The sequence below is a fragment of the Mobula hypostoma genome, chromosome 12 (assembly GCF_963921235.1).
Source record: "Mobula hypostoma chromosome 12, sMobHyp1.1, whole genome shotgun sequence".
In the NCBI taxonomy this organism is placed as follows: domain Eukaryota; kingdom Metazoa; phylum Chordata; class Chondrichthyes; order Myliobatiformes; family Myliobatidae; genus Mobula; species Mobula hypostoma.
The window spans coordinates 117,984,029-118,005,377 of NC_086108.1; the positions used below are offsets into that span (position 1 = coordinate 117,984,029).

General features: G+C 44.9%; 1 protein-coding gene across 3 annotated transcripts in view; it reads left to right on the forward strand.

Annotated features, from left to right (window-relative positions):
- Positions 1-14,757, forward strand: part of LOC134355083 (guanine nucleotide exchange factor VAV3) — a 398,893-nt gene extending 384,136 nt beyond the window's left edge. For all 3 annotated transcript variants that reach the window (XM_063064827.1, XM_063064829.1, XM_063064828.1), the window contains 3 exons: positions 5,396-5,525; positions 9,059-9,210; positions 9,889-14,757. In XM_063064827.1, coding sequence (XP_062920897.1) covers positions 5,396-5,525; positions 9,059-9,210; positions 9,889-9,942 — 336 coding nt within the window. In that variant the 3' untranslated portion in view covers positions 9,943-14,757. The remainder of the gene's footprint in view (positions 1-5,395; positions 5,526-9,058; positions 9,211-9,888) is intronic.
- The last annotated feature ends 6,592 nt before the right edge of the window (positions 14,758-21,349 follow it).

Below are 21,349 nucleotides of genomic sequence, written 5' to 3' on the forward strand. Positions count from 1 at the left end.
CTGTGCTGCAAGTTCATCTACCATATTCCATATACTTCACGCATTCAGATACAACACCTTCAGTCCTGTATTCATTCTTTTCAATTTTGTCGAATTATGCTCAACCTTCTGATTCCTAACTTTGTCGGAGGTCTTACCAACATCAGCCTCCACAACCTCTCCACTAACTGTTCTGCCGCTCTGCTTTCCATCCCCCTCCCTGCAACTCTAGTTTAAACCCCACTATCATGCATAAACAAACCTTACTGCTATGATATTAGTCCCCTTCCAGTTCAGGTGCAAACTGTCCCTTCTGTACATGTCCCATCTTCCCTTGAAGAGACTCCAATGATCCAAAAATCTTATGCCCTAACTCTTACACCAACTACTTAGCCACATATTAAGCTGTATAGTCTTCTTAGTTCTAGCCTCACTTGCATGTGACACAGGTAGCAATCCTGAGATCACAATCATGAATGTCCTGCCCTTTACCTTAGCCCTAACTCACTAAGACCATGAGACATAGGAAAAGAATTAGGCTATTTGGTCCATTGTGTCTGCTCTGCCATTGAATCATGGCTGATCCTTTTTACCCCTCCTCAGCCCCACTCCCCAGCCTTTTCCCCATAACCTTTGATGCCATGTCCAATCAAAAACCCATCAAGTTCTGCCTTAAATACCCCGAACAGCCTGGCCTCCGTAGCTGCCTGTGGTAATAAATTCCACAAATGCACCACCCTCTGGCTAAAGAAATTTCTCCGCATCTCTGTTTTAAATGGACGCCCCTCTATCCTGAGGTTGTCCCCTGTTGTCCTAGACTCCCCCAGCACAGGAAACATCCTTTCCACAGCTACCCTTTCTAGGCCTTTTTAGCATTCGAAAGGATTCAATGAGATCACCTTTCATCCTTCTAATTTCCAGCGACTACAGACCCAGCGCTATCAAAAGTTCCTCATATACCCCTTTCATCCCTAGAATCATCCTTGTGAACCTCCTCTGAACCCTCTCCAATGATAGCACATCTCTTTTTAGATGAGGAGCCCAAAACTGTTCACAATACTCAAGGTGAGGCCTCACTAGTGCCTTATAAACCCTTAGCATCACATCACCTCCTCTTGTATTCTAGATCTCGTGAAATGAGTGCCAACATTCCATTTGCCTTCCTCACCACCGACGCTACCTACAAGTTAACCTTTAGGATGTTCTGCACAGGGACACCCATTTCCCTTTGCACCTCAGCTTTTTGGATTTTCTCCCCATTTAGAAAATAGTCTGCACATTTATTTCTACTGCCTAAGTGCATTTTCTAACATTGTACTTCATTTGCCAATCTTTTGCCCAGTCTCCTGATCTGTCCAAGTCCATCTGCAGCCTACCTGTTCCCTCAACACTACCTGTTGGGATCTTTGTATTATCTGCAAACTTGGTATCAAAGCTATCTACTCCATCATCTAAATCATTGATATACAGCATAAAAAGAAGTGGTCCCAACACCGACCGCTGTGGAACAGCACTAGTCACTGGCAGCCAACCAGACAAGGATCGTTTTCTTCCCACTCGTTGCCTCCTCCCAATCAGCCAATGCTTTAACTTTCCTGTAATACCATGGGCTCTTAACATGGTAAGTAGCCTCTTGTCAAAGGCTTTCTGAAAGTCCAAATATACAACATCCCTTTATCTATCCTACTTGTAATCTCCTCAAAGAATTCCAACAGGTTCGTCAGGCAAGATTTCCTTTCTGCTGCTTTCCTCATTTCTTAAAGACTGGAGTGACATTTGCAGTTTTCCAATCTTCTGGCACTATGCCTCTAATAAATTTTGAAAGATCATTACTAATGCCTCCACAATCTGTACCACTACCTCTAATAGAACGCTATGGTACATCTGCTCTCACTCCATCCTCCCGCCACCCCACTAGGAATAGGGTTCTCCTGGTCCTCACCTACCACCCCACCAGCCTCCGGGTCCAACATAGTATTCTCTGTAACTTCCGCCACCTCCAACGGGATCCCACCACTAAGCACATCTTTCCCTCCCCCCCCCCCGCTTTCCGCAGGGATCTCTCCCTACGCGACTCCCTTGTCCGTTCGTCCCCCCCATCCCTCCTCACTGATCTCCCTCCTGGCACTTATCCTTGTAAGCGGAACAAGTGCTACACATGCCCTTACACTTCCTCCCTTACCACCATTCAGGGCCCCAGACAGTCCTTCCAGGTGAGGCGACACTTCACCTGTGAGTCGGCTGGGATGATATACTGCGTCCGGTGCTCCCGATGTGGCCTTCTATATATTGGTGAGACCTGACACAGACTGGAAGACCGTTTTGCTGAACACCTACGCTCTGTCCGCCAGAGAAAGCAGGATCTCCCAATGGCCACACATTTTAATTCCACATCTCATTCCCATTCTGACATGTCTATCCATGGCCTCCTCTATTGTCAAGATGAAGGCACACTCAGGTTGGAGGAACAACACCTTATATTCCGTCTGGGTAGCCTCCAACCTGATGGCATGAACATTGACTTCTCTAACTTCCGCTAATGCCCCACCTCCCCCTCGTATCCCATCCGTTATTTATTTATATACACACATTCTTTCTCTCACTCTCCTTTTTCTCCCTCTGTCCCTCTGACTATACCCCTTGCCCATCCTCTGGGTTTTCCCCCCTCCCCCTTTTCTTTCTCCCTGGGCCTCCTGTCCCATGATCCTCTCCTATCCCTTTTGCCTATCACCTGTCCAGCTCTTGGCTCCATCCCTCCCCCTCCTGTCTTCTCCTATCATTTTGGATCTCCCCCTCCCCCTCCCCCTCCCCCTCCCACTTTCAAATCTCTTACTAACTCTTCCTTCAGTTAGTCCTGACGAAGGGTCTCGGCCTGAAACGTCGACTGTACCTCTTCCTAGAGATGCTGCCTGGCCTGCTGTGTTCACCAGCAACTTTGATGTGTGTTGGTACAGTTCATCATCTGGTTCGGGTGACTTATGTTCCCTTAGGTCTTTCAGCTTTTCAAACACCTTCTCCCTTGTAGTAGTTACTACATTTACTTCTCTTCCCTCGCATCCTTCAAAATCTGGCACACTGTTTTTGACACAGTGAAGATTTATGCAAAATACTCATTAGTTCATCTGCCATCTCCTTGTCCCCTGTTATTATTTTTCTGGTCTCATTTTTGAGTGGTCCTAAATCCACTCTCATCTCTCTTTTATTTTTTACATATTTGAAAAAGCTTTTACTATCCACTTTGATACTGTTTGCTAGCTTGCTTTCATATTTCATCTTTTACCTCCTAATGATTTTTTAGTAGCTCTCTTCAGGTTCCCACTCTGTGTTCCCACTAATTTTGCTTTGTTGTATGCCCTCTCTTTTGCTTTTACATAAGCTTTTACATCTCTTATCAGCCACATTTGCACTCTTTTGCCATTTGAGTATTTAATTCCCAATGCAGAACCTCGTCACTCGTCCCGCACATGTCATTGGTATCTACACAGACCACGACTATTCAGCGTCCCAATTAAAAATACTGAGGACTCGATCCAAGATATCCCGGACTCTGGCACCCAGGAAGCAACATAGCATTCAGGAATCTCGTTCTTGACCACAGAACCTCCTATCCCTTTCTCTAGCTAACAAATATCCCTATCATCAGAGCGTGCCTCTTCTTCCCCTTTCCCTTCTGAATCACAGAGGCATTCTTAGTGTCAGAGACCCAACCACTGGTTTTCCTCTGTTAGGTCATTGCCACGTACCCCTCCCCACCACCCTAGGCAACATCCGAAGTGATATACCTGTTGTTGTAGGGATTGGCCACAGTGGTAATTTGCACTGGTTTTTTAACCCTTTTCCCTTTTCTGACTTTCAACCAGTTTCCTGTGTCCTGCACCTTGGATGTAACTACCTCTCTATATGTCCTATCTATCACCCCTTCAGTCCCCTGAATGATCATCCATTTTCAGCTCCAACTCCTAAACGTGGTTTGTTAGAAGCTGCAGCTGGATGCACTTCTCACAGTTGCAGTGGTCAGGCATATTGGATGTTTCCCTGCCTTCCCACATCCCGCAAGAGTAGCATTGCTCTATTCTGCCTGACTCTACTGTCCTAGCCTAGCAGATATAAAGAAGAGAAGGAAAAAAAACTTGAGCTTTCCTTTCCTTTGCTTTTTATGAAAGCCTTTCTTCGAAGAAGCCTAGAGGAGCTGAAGCCTTAGGATCACCATTCTGACTATGTCCACTCAGATGCTGGCCACTACGATGATACCCACTGCGCTTGCCCTGGCCTTCCTTTAATTTGCTCTTACTAATCAATCCCGAAAGCTGATTGGCTGCTGGTCAAAGCTCTATTAGGCTGCTGTGAGCTGCTCTTGCCTTTTATCCTTGGGCAGTGAATCTGATTGAAGTCCCCTCCTCTCTAAACTTCTGATGTCTGGATTGGCCACTGGTCAAAGCTCTATACAAATAGATGCAGTATGTACTGCTTCACATTCCTTTGGACCACATCCACGAGGCCGAGAGGGGGATCTTAATGTCTGGGCAGCCCAGGATCTCCATATTCATCACCCAGGCCTACACCCCGGAGAAACTAGGCGCATCCGGTGTCTACTACAGACGGAGCCATTATGTTATGTTATGTATGAGGAAGGACAGGCAGATGAGAGCACAAAATTATAGTCAGTGGTGATGAGTTGAATTGTAACATGGGACAACATCAAAAGAGTGATGAATACTGGACTGTAGGCGTTATATGTGAATGGACCCAGTATACAGATAGGGTAGATGATCATGTAGAGTTGTGTCTGAAAGAAGATCATGGTTGGGAGCTTAACATCTAAGGATAAACATTGTATTGAAAGAACAGGTAGGTAGGCAGATGGGGTGCATGTCTCTGCTGGTACAATATGAAATCAAATCCTTAGAAAGAGATGATGTTGGATCGGAAGATATAGAAAACTTGTGGGTAGAGTTAACAAACTGCAAGGGGAAAAATACCCTGATGGGAATTATATATAGGCCTCCAATCAGTAACCAAGTTGTCAGTTACAAATTAAACAGGATATAGAAAACACGCATAAAATCAGCAATGTTACAATAGACATGGGGGAGTTCAATATGCAGTAGATTGGGAAAATCAGGTTGGTGCTGGATCCCAAGATAAGGAATTTGTAGAATGCGTATGAGAGCAGATAGTGGGTTGAGACCACAATGGGAAAAGTGATTATGAATTAGATTTTGTGCAATGAATTATATTTGATGAGGAAGCTTAAGGTAAAGGAACCGTGGCTGACAAGGGATGTCAAAGACAGCAGAAAATCAAATGAGAGAGCATAAATGGGCAAAAGTGATTGTGTGAGCAGTGGGACACTGAGATCTGTTGCTGTTCCCTCCTGCCACTGGTCACTCACATTGATTCTCACTTTCTGGTCCAGGACCTCGTGGATTATTATGGCTACCATTCCCTGAAGGAAGGTTTTCGATGTCTGGATACTACCTTGCAGATTCCATATAAGATACCAGAGTGTCTCACTGGTTACAGAGCTGCCCAGGCCGCAAAATCATGTGAGTACCACCTCTCTGCCTGCCCACTTATGGACCATCTGCCTCCTCTGTCAAATCTGATCCATGGGGTATCCAAACCATAATCTGTTATTTTGATGTGTGTTGCTCTGTTATACTTCTGCAGGCTGCTAGACACCCCCCTCAGCCAGTATTCTCTATAGTTCTGATCACCTCACTTACTATAGGATAGATCAGGGCTGTCAAACTACCAGCCCGCAAAGTGGTCCAATCCGGCCCGCGGGATTATTTGGGGAAAAAAAAAGTATATTCATGACCATTTATTATGTATCTGTATGGCAGCCGCTCTCTCCCCCACCGCTGTCTGTGCCGCCTGCCACGCCAGCAGCTTGTTGTGTGTACTTAGACAACAATAGGCGACAGTTAACCAGCCGCTGTGCATAAACACCTACCACCCTGCACTGAAGACCACTAGGGCCCCACTTACGTTGTCAGACACAGGGTACTCTGACAGAGTACTCAGGTAAGTAACACCTGTAGCAAGGCTGAGACTGTTTGCTGCTGTGGTTCAAAATACTTTCCAAGAAAAGAAAAGTTGACATCGAAGGTCGGATATTCAACGATAATTGGAAAGATCATTTTTTCTTCTGTGAGGTGAACGGCAAACCTGTGTGTCTGATATGCTCACCACAAGTGGCTGTGGCAAAAGAGTAAATATCAAATAGCACTATGAGACGTCACACGGAGAAAAATATGACAAGTATGCAGGATGACTCAGAATGCAAAAGGTAAACGAGCTTGAAGCAGCTCTGAAAAAACAGCAATCAGTGTTCACCCTAATTCGAGAGACTCATGATGGAGCTGTCAAAGCCGCTATATTATTGCCAACAAAATAGCTGCTGCGTCGAAGCCATACTCAGGGGGAATTCATCAAAGCATGCATGCTGACGGTGGCTGAGCTGGTGCCCTGAGAAGAGTCAGGCTTTTGGTAATATCAGCTTGTCAAGAAATTCTGTGGCACAGAGAATCAGGGATCTTGCAGGAGATTTGAACAGTCAACTAAAAGACAAAGTGAAGTCATTTATTGCCTTCTCTATTGCAATTGATGAGAGCACCGACGTGACTGATGTAGCTCAATTGGGAATATTTATTCGTGGTGTTAATGCATCTTTGACTGTCACCCGAGGAGTTTGTGGAGATGGTGCCCATGAGAAACAGCATAACGGTGAACGACATTTTCTCCAGCCTCGTCGAGGCCTTGGACAGACTGGGGGTTGACTAGAGTCAGGCTGTCAGCCTGGCAACAGATGGCACACCATCCATGGTCTGGAAAAAAGCAGGTGTTGTTGCGAAACTCAGAGAGAAAGTTCAAACAGAGAATCCAGAGCAGGAATTCTGGAATTTTCATTGTATCATACACCAAGAGGCATTATGTAGCAGGAGCCTGAAAATGGACAATGTCATGGATGTAGTGATCAAAACGGTTAATTTTATTAGAGCCAAGGGACTCAACCATCGGCAATTTGACACTCTTTTGTCTGAAAGTAATATTGGACATGGCCTGCCCTACCACACTGAAGTCCGCTGGTTGAGCAGAGGGTTGTGCTCAAACGTCTTTTTCAATTACATGGGGTCCAGAACGAGGGGTCACAGTTTGAGGATAAAAGGGAAGCCTTTTAATACCGAGATTAGGAAAAACTTCTTCACACAGAGAGTGGTGAATCTGTGGAATTCTCTGCCACAGGAAACAGTTAAAGCCAGTTCATTGGCTATATTTAAGAGGAAGTTAGATATGGCCTTTGTGGCTAAAGGGATCAGGGATGGAGGGAAGGCTGGTACAGTGTTCTGAGTTGGATGATCAGCCATGATCATACTGAATGGCGGTGCAGGCTCGAAGGGCCAAATGGCCTACTCCTGCACCTATTTTCTATGTTTTTATGTTTCTATGTGCGGAAATTGGACTATTCATGAATGAGGAAGGGAAGCCAGTGGCAGAGTTGGATGACCCAGACTGGCTTCATGATCTTGCATTTTTGGTGGATATAACAGAGCACTTAAATGTGCTTAATGTTAACATGCAAGGCCGCAACAAACTTGTTACGGAATACTACGACAGCATTTGTGCCTTTCAAATTAAATTAGGCCTGTGGGAGATACAACTATCCCGGAGCAACCCAGCTCATTTCCCCTCTTTGCAGTCTGTGCGTGTCACTCGTGGGAATAATGACAACATGGACAGGTACAAGGACAAAATATCATGGCTAAAAAGTGAGTTTCAGAATCATTTCCAAGTCTTCACTCAGCTCGAGAAGGAATTCTCACTATTTTGCTCGCTGTTTGCCATCAACGCAGCATCAGATGTGTCAGAAGAACTCCAAATGGAACTAATTGAAATTCAGTGTAACTTGGCTTTGAAATATAAATTTGAGAATGTGGGTCTGGGCTCATTCTATCAATACCTGAGACCGATGTACCCCAAGATGACAGACTTTGCCTCAAAGATCCTTTGCATGTTCGGGACAACATATCTCTGTGAGCAGGCGTTCTCCATAATGAACATTAACAAATCCAAACTGCACTCGCAGCTGACACACAGACATCTAAATGACATTATGAAAATCACAACTGCCCAGAAACTGGTCCCTGATGTTGACAGGCTGGTTAAAGCCAAGAGATGTCAGGTGTCTGGAAGCAGCAAGTGAAAAATGAGTGACACTGTTCAATGCACTGCGACATGTAAGCAAAATGCATTATGAAATATTGAGTGTCATAATATTGTGATTCATTCACTTTCTGACTATTCTATTATTGTAAATGTGATCACTTCAATACAAATTCGAGGCTAACTGTCTTCATTATCTGAGTTTGATTGCTGGTAGCAGGCTAATAAAAATTAAATATAGTTGTGTAGCCTACATTTACAATTTGTTTTGTTAGGTCTACATTTGTGTCTGCTAATGTTCGATTTCAAATGGTTTGTTGATAGAAAGGGTGTGGCTCCCAGAACAATCTTAGCCAAAATAGCATCATTTTTCTCTCTCTCCTCACAACTTTCTTGTAGCCTACAACTGTAAATTAATACCAATCATAAAAATAATGCTTGCTAGGCAATCGTCTTCATAAGAAACAAAATTCGTAAAGTGAAACACTTCGTAGTTATAGCAGAGATTGAGACACATGAGAGCAGGTTGAAAAAATGAAGGCAACAAAAGCTGTGGGAGTACATGCGCGTGCACAACTGATCCGGCCCACATGAAGTCGCATGTTGCCCAATCTGGCCTGTGACCTCAAATGAGTTTGACACCCCTGGGATAGATTATCACTGGAGGCAATCTCTGGTTTTACACAGACTGGGAGCAGTGTTGTGTGTGGTGGGCATCACAAAGAGAGGTACAGGCAGAAGGTGTTGGAGACAGGGAGGGTGTAAGGTCTTTCCAGAGTTAGAGGGGGATATAGGGGCTGGATAGGGTTATAGGAGGCTTGGATGAGGTCAGAGAGACGTACCGAATAGAAGCCGGTTCTTCAGCACATTCTTTTCCTGCCAACCATTGATGCACCTCTGCTCTGGTTCACAGTCCCGAGGCCGAAAGTGGTCGGTGTGGCTGTGGCCCAGTACGATTTCTCCGCCCGCGATATGAGAGAGTTGACCCTGCAGGAAGGAGACGTGGTGACGATTCACAGCAAGACAGGACCCAATGGGTGGTGGCGTGGTTCAGTGAATGGGAGGGTAAGTCTGACTGTAGGTAACTGAACAGGATGGTGAGTCCAACTATATGTGTCTGTGTCAATGGGAGGATGAGTCTGACTGTAGGTGACTGAATGGGAGGGTGTATCTTAGTGACTGGGTGAGTGGGAGGGGATCTGACTCTAGGAGACTATGTGAATGGGAGGGTGTCCGACTATAGGTGACTGTGTGAATGGGAGGACAATCTGACTAGGTGACGTGAATGGGAGGGTGACTCCGACTGTAAGTGACTGTGTGAATGGGAGGTCCAGTCTGACTGCAGATGACTGTGTGAATGGGAAGGTGAGTCCAGCTTTTGTTGGTTACGAACGGCAGGGCAAGACTGACTGTAGGTGACTGTGTGAACAGGAGGATGAGTTCAACTGTGTGCATCCTGAACGAGCAGTTGAATGGACTGATCCTGGCCCCATGTGGATGTAGGGAGTCTTACTGTAGGCGATTGCATGACTGAGACAACTGGGCAGGTTGGGTGGCTGACTCTGGTGACAGGTGAATGAATACAATTGGACCAGGCTAACATGTGAGGAGGTCAACGATCAGTGATCGTCCATTGCCAGTGCAGTTCTCTCCTTTTTTCTTGCTGCCTGACTGTATTGGAGTTTCCTGTGTGACCTTTAGTCTTGTTCCCAGATATTCTAACAGCTGTTTGCTTGCCTGCAGATCGGTTGGTTCCCCTCTACTTATGTGGAAGAGGATGAAGATTGCTTCCATTAGTCCAGAGGAGTGAAAGAGCAGGCGAGGATCTCTCCATGATGATCTTGTTACCAGAGTTATGGGAAGCGGCACTTTGTGGACCAGGATGTTGGACTGCTGGATAGGCTTGGTCTATAGTCTTCTGAGAGGGGTGTGGGTGGGATGGGAAGGTAAGTCTGAGTGGGCTTGAAGATGGCAACTGTAGAATGACTTCAAGAAGCCACTCAGAAATCGACCTCCCAGTGGACCTGTGCTGCCAGCTTTATCCTGGCCATTGCTACATGGATCCTGAGGACTGTCACCAGCTGCTGTCAATGCTGTCAGCTGTTTTCGTTGGCTGTGTCTAGTGGCTGGACACAGAGGTCACTGCATTAGAGGCAAGCACGCGTGCAATTCTGTCAGTGGGAACAATCTGTGTGGTGGTGGTGAAAGCAAATATAATACAAACGTTTGTAGGAACATTTAAGAAGCTCTCAAATGGGCAGTTGATTGTAAAGAGAATGGAAAGATATGGATAATGTATAGTAGAGGGATTGATTTAATTACTTGTTTAATTAGATTGGGACCGTTCCTGTGTTGTTCCCTTTTTATGTTTTAATACTATTAATGCAGCCACTCCAATGTTTTGTGCAACTGTTACATGATATCTTAACTCTTATAATACCTCAGCTGATGAAGGTAAGCATGACACATGCCCTCTTCACCATCTTGTCTACCTGAGTTTTCACTTTCAGAGAATTTGAAATTTCAATTTCAATTACATAGTACTCATACCCCAAGGTCTCTATGTCCTACAACATTCCCCAGTCCTACCCTGGAAGGACGGACATACACAGTGCTTCATTTTGCACTTTTCAGGTTTAAACCTCATCTGCCATTCCTTTGCCCAATTTCTCAGTGAATAAACCTCATTTTGTAACATTAGATGACATAGTTTTTTAGAGCAGCTCATGGTTGAGCCCACTGGAGGATTGAACATCAGAAGTTTGGAGAGGAGGGGACCTCAATCAGGTCCATTGCCTGAGGATAAAGGTCGCAGCAGCATAATGGAGCTTTGACCAGCAACTGGTCAGCAATTGGGATTGATTAGTAAGAGCAAATTAAAGGAAGGCAGTTGAAAGCGCAGTGACCATCACCTGAGTGGACATAGTCAGACTGATGATCTTGAGGCTTTAGCTCTTAGAGGCTTATGTGATCAGAGGCATCACTCAGAGAAAGCAAAAGAAAGAAAAGCTCAAGTTTTTCATTCTCTATATATCTACTCGGCTAGAAACAGTAGAGATGACAGACAGGATGATAAAATGATCCTCTTGTTGAATGTGGGAAGGCAGGGAGACCTCCAGTGTCCTTGACCACTATGACTACAAGAAGTGCATCCAGCTGTAGCTTTTAACAATCCGTGTTAAGTTGGAGCTGGAACTGGATGAACTCTGGATCATTTGGGAAGCTGAAAGAGGTGATAGATAGTACATAAAAGAGGTAGTTACACCCAAGGTGCAGAACACAGGAAACAGGGTGACAATCAGAAAGAGAAAAGGAGTTAAGGAGCCAGTTCAGAGTATCCCCGTGGCTATCCCCTTCAACAACAGGCATATTGCTTTGGATACTGTCAGTGGGGATGACCTAATAGAGGAGAGTCACAGTGATCGGGTCTCTGGCGCTGAGTCTGTCTCTGAGACTCAGAAGGGAAGTGGGGGACGAGGGAAACTGTGGTGAAAGGGGATCCTTTAGTTAGGGGAATGGACAGGAGGTTCTGTGGGCAAGAATGAGATTCCAGGATGGTATGTTGCTTCCCGGGTGCCAGTATCCGGGATATCTCAGATCGATCATCACCATTCCCATTTAAGAGGGTGAACAGCTAGAAGTCATGATCCGTGTAGGTACCAATGACATGGATAAGACAGTGACCAGGTTCTGCAGAGGGAATTCAGGAAGTTAGGTGCTAAGTTAAAGGGCAGGACCTCCATGGTTGTGATCCCACGATTGCTACCCGTGCCACATGCTAGTGAGGCTAGAACTAGGAAGATTATATGGTTTAATATGTGGCTAAGGAGTTGGCATAGGAGGGAGGGCATAAGATTTTTGGATCATTGGGCTCTCTGCAAGGGAAGGTTGCAGGTGATATGAAGATAGCTGGAGGGGCAAGTAGTTTTGAGGAAGTAGGCTACAGAAGGACAGACAGATTAGGAGAATGTGCAAAGGAATGGCAAATGGAATATAGTGTCAGGAAGTGTATGGTCATGCACTTTGGAAAAAGAAATGAAAGAGATGACTATTTTATAAATGGAGAGAAAATATAAAAAAAGAAAGGTGCAAAGGGACTTGGGAGTCCTTGTGCAGGATTCCCTTGAGGTTAATTTGCAGATTCAGTCTGTGGTGAGGAGGGAAAATGCGACTTTAGCATTCTTCTGAATAGGACTAGAATATGAAAGCAAGGATGTAATGTTGAGACTTAATAAAGTACTGGTGAGGTCTCACTTGCAGTATTGTGAGCAGTTTTGGGCCCCTTATCTTAGAAAGGATGTGCTGAAACTGAAAAGGGTTTAAAGGAGGTTCACAAAAATGATTTCAGGATTGAATGGCCTGTCATATGGAGAGTATTTGATGGCTCTGGGACTGTATTCACAAGACTTCAGAAGGATGAGGAATGATCTCATTGAAACCTATCCAATAGTGAAATGCCTTGATAGACTGGATGTGGAAAGGATGTTTCCTATCATGGGAGAGTCTAAGACCAGAGGACACAGCCTCAGATTACAGGGATATTAGATTAGATTATGAGGACACACAGTCCTCTTTTATTGTCATTTAGTAATGCATGCATTAAGAAATGATACAATGTTCCTCCAGAATGATATCACAGAAACACAAGACAAACCAAGACTAAAAAAACTGACAAAAACCACATAATTATAACATATAGTTACAACAGTGCAAAGCAGTACCATAATTTGATGAAGAACAGACCATGGGTACGGTAAAAAAAGGTCTCAAAGTCTCTCGAAAGTCCCAACATCTCACGCAGATGGTAGAAGGGAGAAACTCTCCCTGCCATGAGCTTCCAGCGCAGCAAACTTGCCGATGCAGCATCCTGGAAGCACCCGACCACATCCGACTCTTGAGTCCATCCGAAAACTTAGAGCCTCTGACCAGCCCTCCGACACCGAGCACCATCTCTGCCAAGTGCTTCGACCCCGCCCCGGCGACAGGCAGCAGGCAAAGCCGAGGATTCGGGGCCTTCCCCTCCAGAGATTCTCGATCACACAGTAGCAACAGCTGTGATACAGCAGCAGCGAAGCAGGCATTTCAGAAGTTTCTCCAGATGTTCCTCCGTGCTTCTCACGTCTGTCTCCATCAAATCAGGATTGTGCACGGCCCCTATCTAACAAATACAATATCATTTCGGAGTGGCCGCGCGCGCGCGCTGCATCGCACTGCCATCTTCTCCTCATATTCTTTCAGAACGGAGATGAGGGGGAATTTCTTCAGCCAGAGATTGGTGAATCTGTGGAATTTTTTGCCGCAGGCAGCAGTGGAGGCCAAGTCTTTATGTACTGTAAATTTAAAGCAGAGGTTGATAGATTCTTGATAGGTCAGAGCATGAAGGGATATGCGGAGAAGGCAAGAGAATGGGGCTGAGAGGAAAATTGGATTGGCAATAATGAAGTGGCAGAGCAGACTCGATAGACCAAATGGCCTAATTCTGCTCCTATATCTTAAGTTCTCATGGTCTTGCAGACAACCTTCTTCACTGTCCACTGTACAAATAATTTTGGAGTTTTCTACAAACTTGCTAATTGTGCCACAAACAATCTTATTCAAATCCCTGCAGTACATGACAAACAATGAGGACCCAGCACTGATCCCTGTAGAATACTGCTGGATACAGTTCTTCAGCTTGGAAACCAACCTCACCACTATCACCCTGTCAATATTCTATCCAATTAAATAGCTTATCTTAGATCTCACATATTCTCACTTTCTGGTGCAGGCTACCATACAGGGCCTTGTCAAGAGTTTTACTAAAGTCCAAAAACATTTTGCGTCATTTTTAGGGATTGCTGCTGCCTCACAGTACCAGCGAAGCAGGGTCAGGCCAGATTTCTGGTGCTGTTTATGCAGAGGTTCCATGTTCTCCCTGTGATCACGTGATGTGAAATGAGGAAAATGAAATATGGGAATATATGCTTGATGGTCATTTTGCAGTCAGTGAACCAAAAAGCCTAATTTTGTGCTGTTTAATTCCGTGACTTTGGTATGGCTCTGGCAAGAGAACAGAGAAGATAGAATCATAGAAATCTACAGCACATTATAGGCCTTTCAGCCCACAATATTATGTCGACCATATAACCTACTCCTGAAACTGCCTAGAAACTGTCCGTACTGCATAGCCCTCTATTTTTCTAAGCTCCATGTAGCTATCTAAGGGTCCCTTAAAAGACCCTACTGTATCCGCCAGGACATTGATTGCAATCGTTCCAGCGGTGTGCATTTTCAGCAAAAATGTAGTTGTTCCACTTGGAACAAAGTTAGGTTTAAGGTGAGCAAAGTTAGTTTTAATTTATATGGCCAGTTCCAGTTTGTGGATCGTTCATGGATCAGGGAACACAAATTCCAAGTGTGGGGCTAACATCAAAAGGGACCAAGTCATTGTGATCCAGAAGTCACTGTTGTAAAATGTGTTGTCAGGCTTGCCAACAAGATGTGGAAATATAAATAATTAGAAATAATTTGGAAGGCTACAGAAGAAAAGTTGAGCTCTGTAATGAGTCAGCATAAGTATTTTCTATGCTGCAATGATTTTGTGATTGTCATTAAATATTAAATGGAGTATGAAGCCCAGACACACAGTGATGTATGAGTACTTACAATGTATATTTGAACTGCACATCAGCCAGTATATTTCCACGTAATTGTTAATAAATAGAAACATGAGAAACATAGAAAACCTACAGCACAATACAGGCTCTTCGGCTCACAAAGCTGTGCGGAACATGTCCTTACCTTAGAACTACCTAGGCTTACCCATAGCCCTCTATTTTTCTAAGCTCTGTGTACCTTTCCAGGAGTCTATTAAAAGACCCTATCATTTATGCCTCCACCACCGCTACCGGCAGCCCATTCCACGCACTCACCACTCTCTGCGTAAAAAACTTACCCCTGACATCTCCTCTGTGCCTACTTCCAAGCACTTTAAAAATATGCCCTCTCGTGCTAGCCATTTCAGCCCTGGGAAAAAGCCTCTGACGATCCACACGATCAATGCTTCTCGATATCTCGTACACCTCTATCAGGTCACCTCTCATCCTCCGACGCTCCAAGGAGAAAAGGCCAAGTTCACTCAACCTATTCTCATAAGGCATGCTCCCCAACCCAGGCAACATCCTTGTAAATCTCCTCTGCACCCTTTCTATGGTTTCCACATCCTTCATGTAGTGAGGCGACCAGAATTACGTACAGTACTCCAAGTGGGGTCTGACCAGGGTCCTATATAGCTGCAACATAACCTCTTGGCTTTAAACTCAACCCCATGATCGATGTATGCCTTCTTAACAACAGAGTCGACCTGCGTAGCAGCTTTAAGTGTCCTATGGACTCAGACCCCAATATCCCTCTGATCCTCCACACTGCCAAGAGTCTTAGCATTAATGCTACTTTCTACCATCATATTTGACCCACCAAAATGAACCACCTCACACTGCTAGAAACATAGAAAATATGTGCAAGAGTAGGCCATTCAGCCCTTCGAGCCTGCACCGCCATTCAGTACGATCATGGCTGATCATCCAACTCAGAACCCTGTACCTGACATCTCTCCATACCCCCTGATCCCCATAGCCACAAGGGCCATATCTAACTCCCTCTTAAATATAGCCAATGAACTGGCCTCAACTATTTCCTGTGGCAGAGAATTCCACAGATTCACCACTCTCTGTGTGAAGAAGTTTTTCCTCATCTCAGTCCTAAAAGGCTTCCCCTTTATCCTCAAACTGTGACCCCTCGTTCTGGACTTCCCCAACATCGGGAGCAATCTTCCTGCATCTAGCCTGTCCAATACCTTTAGAATTTTATACATTTCAATTAGATCCCCCCTCAATCTTCTAAATTCCAGAGAGTATAAGCCAAGTCGATCCAGTCTTTCATCACATGAAAGTCCTGCCATCCCAGGAATCAATCTGGTGAACCTTCTTTGTACTCCCTCTATGGCAAGAATGTCTTTCCTCAGATTAGGGGATCAAAACTGCACATAATACTCCAGGTGTGGTCTCACCAAGGCCTTGTACAACTGCAGTAGTAACTCCCTGCTCCTGTACTCGAATCCTCTTGCTATGAATGCCAGCATACCATTCGCCTTTTTCACCGCCTGCTGTACCTGCATGCCCACTTTCAATGACTGGTGTATAATGACACCCAGGTCTCGTTGCACCTCCCCTTTTCCTAATCGGCCACCGTTCATTTAATAAGCTGTTTTCCTGTTCTTGCCGCCAAAGTGGATAACCTCACATTTATCCACATTAAATTGCATCTGCCATGAATTTGCCCAATCACCTAACCTATCCAAGTCACCCTGCATCCTCTTAGCATCCTCCTCACAGCTAATACTGCTGCCCAGCTTCATGTTCAGAACGAGGGGTCACAGTTTGAGGATAAAGGGGACGACTTTTAGGACCGAGATTAGGAAAACCTTCTTCACACAGAGAGTGGTGAATCTGTGGAATTCTCTGCCACAGGAAACAGTTGAAGCCAGTTCATTGGCTATATTTAAGAGGGAGTTAGATATGGCCCTTGAGGCTAAAGGGGTTGGGGGTATGGGGGGAAGGCTGGTACAGGGTTCTGAGTTGGATGATCAGCCGAATGGCCTACTCCTGCACCTATTTTCTACGTTTCTATGTTTCTATGTGTCATCCACAAACTTCGAGATGCTGCATTTAATTCCCTCGTCTAAGTCATTAATATATATTGTAAACAACTGGGGTCCCAGTACTGAACCTTGCGGTACCCCACTAGTCACTGCCTGCCATTCTGAAAAGGTCCCGTTTATTCCCACTCTTTGTTTCCTGTCTGCCAACCAATTCTCTATCCACATCAATACCTTACCCCCAATACCGTGTGCTTTAAGTTTGCACGCTAATCTCCTGTGTGGGACCTTGTCAAAAGCCTTTTGAAAATCCAAATATACCACATCCACTGGTTCTCCCCTATCCACTCTACTAGTTACATCCTCAAAAAATTCTATGAGATTCATCAGACATGATTTTCCTTTCACAAATCCATGCTGACTTTGTCCGATGATTTCACCACTTTCCAAATGTGCTGTTATCACATCTTTGATAACTGACTCTGGCATTTTCCCCACCACTGATGTCAGGCTTACCGGTCTATAATTCCCCGGTTTCTCTCTCCCTCCTTTTTTAAAAAGCGGGGTTACATTAGCCACCCTCCAATCCTCAGGAACTAATCCAGAATCTAAAGAGTTTTGAAAAATTATCACTAATGCATCCACTATTTCTTGGGCTACTTCCTTAAGCACTCTGGGATGCAGACCACCTGGCCCTGGGGATTTATCTGCCTTTAATCCCTTCAATTTACCTAACACCACTTCCCTACTAACATGTATTTCCCTCAGTTCCTCCATCTCACTAGACCCTCTGTCCCCTACTATTTCTGGAAGATTATTTATGTCCTCCTTAGTGAAGACAGTACCAAAGTAGTTATTCAATTGGTCTGCCATGTCCTTGTTCCCCATGATCAATTCACCTGTTTCTGACTGTAAGGGACCTACATTTGTCTTAACCAATCTTTTTCTTTTCACATATCTATAAAAGCTTTTACAGTCAGTTTTTATGTTTCCTGCCAGCTTTCTCTCATAATCATTTTTCCCTTTCCTAATTAAGCCCTTTGTCCTCCTCTGCTGGACTCTGAATTTCTCCCAGTCCTCAGGTGTTCCGCTTTTTCTGGCTAATTTGTATGCTTCTTCTTTGGAACTGATACTATCCCTGATTTCCCTTGTCAGCCACGGGTGCACTACCTTCCCTGGTTTATTCTTTTGCCAAACTGGGATGAACAGTTGTTGCAGTTCATCCATACGATCTTTAAATGCTTGCCATTGTATATCCACCGTCAACCCTTTAAGTATCATTTGCCAGTCTATCTTAGCTAATTCACATCTCATACCTTCAAAGTTACCCTTCTTTAAGTTCAGAACCTTTGTTGCTGAATTAAATATATCACTCTCCATCTTCATGAAGTATTTCACCATATTATGGTCACTCTTACCCAAGTGGCCTCTCACGACAAGATTGCTAACTAACTCTTTCTCATTGCTCAATACACAGTCTAAAATGGCCTGCTCTCTAGTTGGTTCCTCGACATGTTGGTTCAGAAAACTATCCTGCATACATTCCAAGAAATCCTCTTCTTCAGCACCCTTACCAATTTGGTTCACACAATCTATATGTAGATTGAAGTCACCCATTATAACTGCTGTTCCTTTATTGCATGCATTTCTAATTTCCTGTTTAGTGCCATCCCCAACCTCACTACCACTGTTAGGTGGCCTGTACACAACTCCCACCAGCGTTTTCTGCCCCTTAGTGTTATGCAGCTCTATCCATATCGATTCCACATCCTCCCAGCTAATGTCCTTCCTTTCTATTGCATTAATCTCCTCTCTAACCAGCAATGCCACCCCACCTCCTTTTCCTTCATGTCTATCCCTCCTGAATATTGAATATCCCTGAATGTTGAGCTCCCATCCTCGGGAACCCTGGAGCCATGTCTCTGTGATCCCAACTATATCATATTCATTAATAACTATCTGCACAGTCAATTCATCCACCTTGTTACGAATGCTCCTTGCATTGACACGCAAAGTCTTCAGGCTCGCTTTTACAACACTCTTAGCCCTTATACAATTATGTTGAAAAGTGGCCCTTTTTGATTTTTGCTCTGGCTTTGCCGGCCTGCCACTTTTACTTTTAGAACATAGATAGAACATAGAATAGTACAGCACAGTACAGGCCCTTCGGCCCACAATGTTGTGCCGGCCCTCAAACCCTGCCTCCCATATAAGCCCCCACCTTAGATTCTTCCATATACCTGTCTAGTAGTCTCTTAAACTTCACTAGTGTGTCTGCCTCCACCACTGACTCAGGCAGTGCATTCCACGCACCAACCACTCTCTGAGTAAAAAACCTTCCTCTAATATCCCCCTTGAACTTCCCACCCCTTACCTTAAAGCCATGTGCTCTTGTATTGAGCAGTGGTGCCCTGGGGAAGAGGCGCTGGCTATCCACTCTATCTATTCCTCTTATCCTGTACACCTCTATCATGTCTCCTCTCATCCTCCTCTCCAAAGAGTAAAGCCCTAGCTCCCTTAATCTTTAATCATAATGCATACTTTCTGAACCAGGCAGCATCCTGGTAAATCTCCTCTGTACCCTTTCCAATGCTTCCACATCCTTCCTATAGTGAGGTGACCAGAACTGGACACAATACTCCAAGTGTGGCCTAACCAGAGTTTTATAGAGCTGCATCATTACAGCGCAACTCTCAAACTCTATCCCTCGACTTATGAAAGCTAACACCCCATAAGCTTTCTTAACTACCCTATCCACCTGTGAGGCAACTTTCAGGGATCTGTGGACATGTACCCCGAGATCCCTCTGCTCCTCCACACTACCAAGTATCCTGCCATTTACTTTGTATTCCGCCTTGGAGTTTGTCCTTCCAAAGTGTACCATCTCACACTTCTCCGGGTTGAACTCCATCTGCCACTTCTCAGCCCACTTCTGCATCCTATCAATGTCTCTCTGCAATCTTCAACAATCCTCTACACTATCTACAACACCACCAACCCTTGTGTCATCTGCAGATTTGCCAACCCACCCTTCTAGACCCACATCCAGGTCGTTAATAAAAATCACAAAAAGTAGAGGTCCCAGAACAGATCCTTGCGGGACACCACTAGTCACAATCCTCCAATCTGAATGTACTCCCTCCACCACCACCCTCTGCCTTCCGCAGGCAAGCCAATTCTGAATCCACCTGGCCAAACTTCCCTGGATCCCATGCCTTCTAACTCTCTGAAAAAGCCTACCATGTGGAACCTTGTCAAATGCCTTACTAAAATCCATTTAGATCACATCCACTGCACTACCCTCATCTATATGCCTGGTCACCTCCTCAAAGAACTCTATCAGGCTTGTTAGACATGATCTGCCGTTCACAAAGCCATGCTGACTGTCCCTGATCAGACCATGATTCTCTAAATGCCTATAGATCCTATCTCTAAGAATCTTTTCCAACAGCTTTCCCACCACAGACGTAAGGCTCACTGGTCTATAATTACTCGGACTATCCCCACTACCTTTTTTGAACAAGGGAACAACATTCGCCTCCCTCCAATCCTCCGGTACCATTCCCGTGGACAACGAGGACATAAAGATCCTAGCCAGAGACTCAGCAATCTCTTCTCTCGCCTCGTGGAGCAGCCTGGGGAATATTCCGTCAGGCCCCGGGGACTTATCTGTCCTAATGTATTTTAACAACTCCAACACCTCCTCTCCCTTAATATCAGCATGCTCCAGAATATCAACCTCACTCATATTGTCCTCACCATCATCAAGTTCCCTCTCATTGGTGAATACCGAAGAGAAGTATTCATTGAGGACCTCGCTCACTTCCACAGCCTCCAGGCACATCCTCCCACCTTTATCTCTAATCGGTCCTACCTTCACTCCTGTCATCCTTTTTTTCTTCACATAATTGAAGAATGCCTTGGGGTTTTCCTTTACCCTACTCGCCAAGGCCTTCTCATGCCCCCTTCTTGCTCTTCTCAGCCCCTTCTTAAGCTCCTTTCTTGCTTCCCTATATTCCTCAATAGGCCCATCAGATCCTTGCTTCCTAAACCTCATGTATGCTGCCTTCTTCCTCCTGACTAGATTTTCCACCTCACTTGTGACCCATGGTTCCTTCACCCTACCATTCTTTATCTTCCTCACCGGGACAAATTTATCCCTTACATCCTGCAAGAGATCTCTAAACATCGACCGCATGTCCATAGTACATTTCCCTGCAAAAACATCATCCCAATTCACACCCGCAAGTTCTAGCCTTATAGCCTCATAATTTGCCTTTCCCCAATTAAAAATTTTCGTGTCCTCTTTGATTCTGTCCTTTACCATGATAATTATAAAGGCCAGGGAGCGGTGGTCACTGTCCCCCAGATGCTCACCCACTGAGAGATCTGTGACCTGACCCGGTTCATTACCTAGTACTAGATCTAGTATGGCATTCCCCCTGGTCGGCCTGTCCACATACTGTGACAGGAATCCATCCTGGACACACTTAACAAATTCTGCCCCATCTAAACCCTTGGAACTAATCAGGTGCCAATCAATATTAGGGAAGTTAAAGTCACCCATGA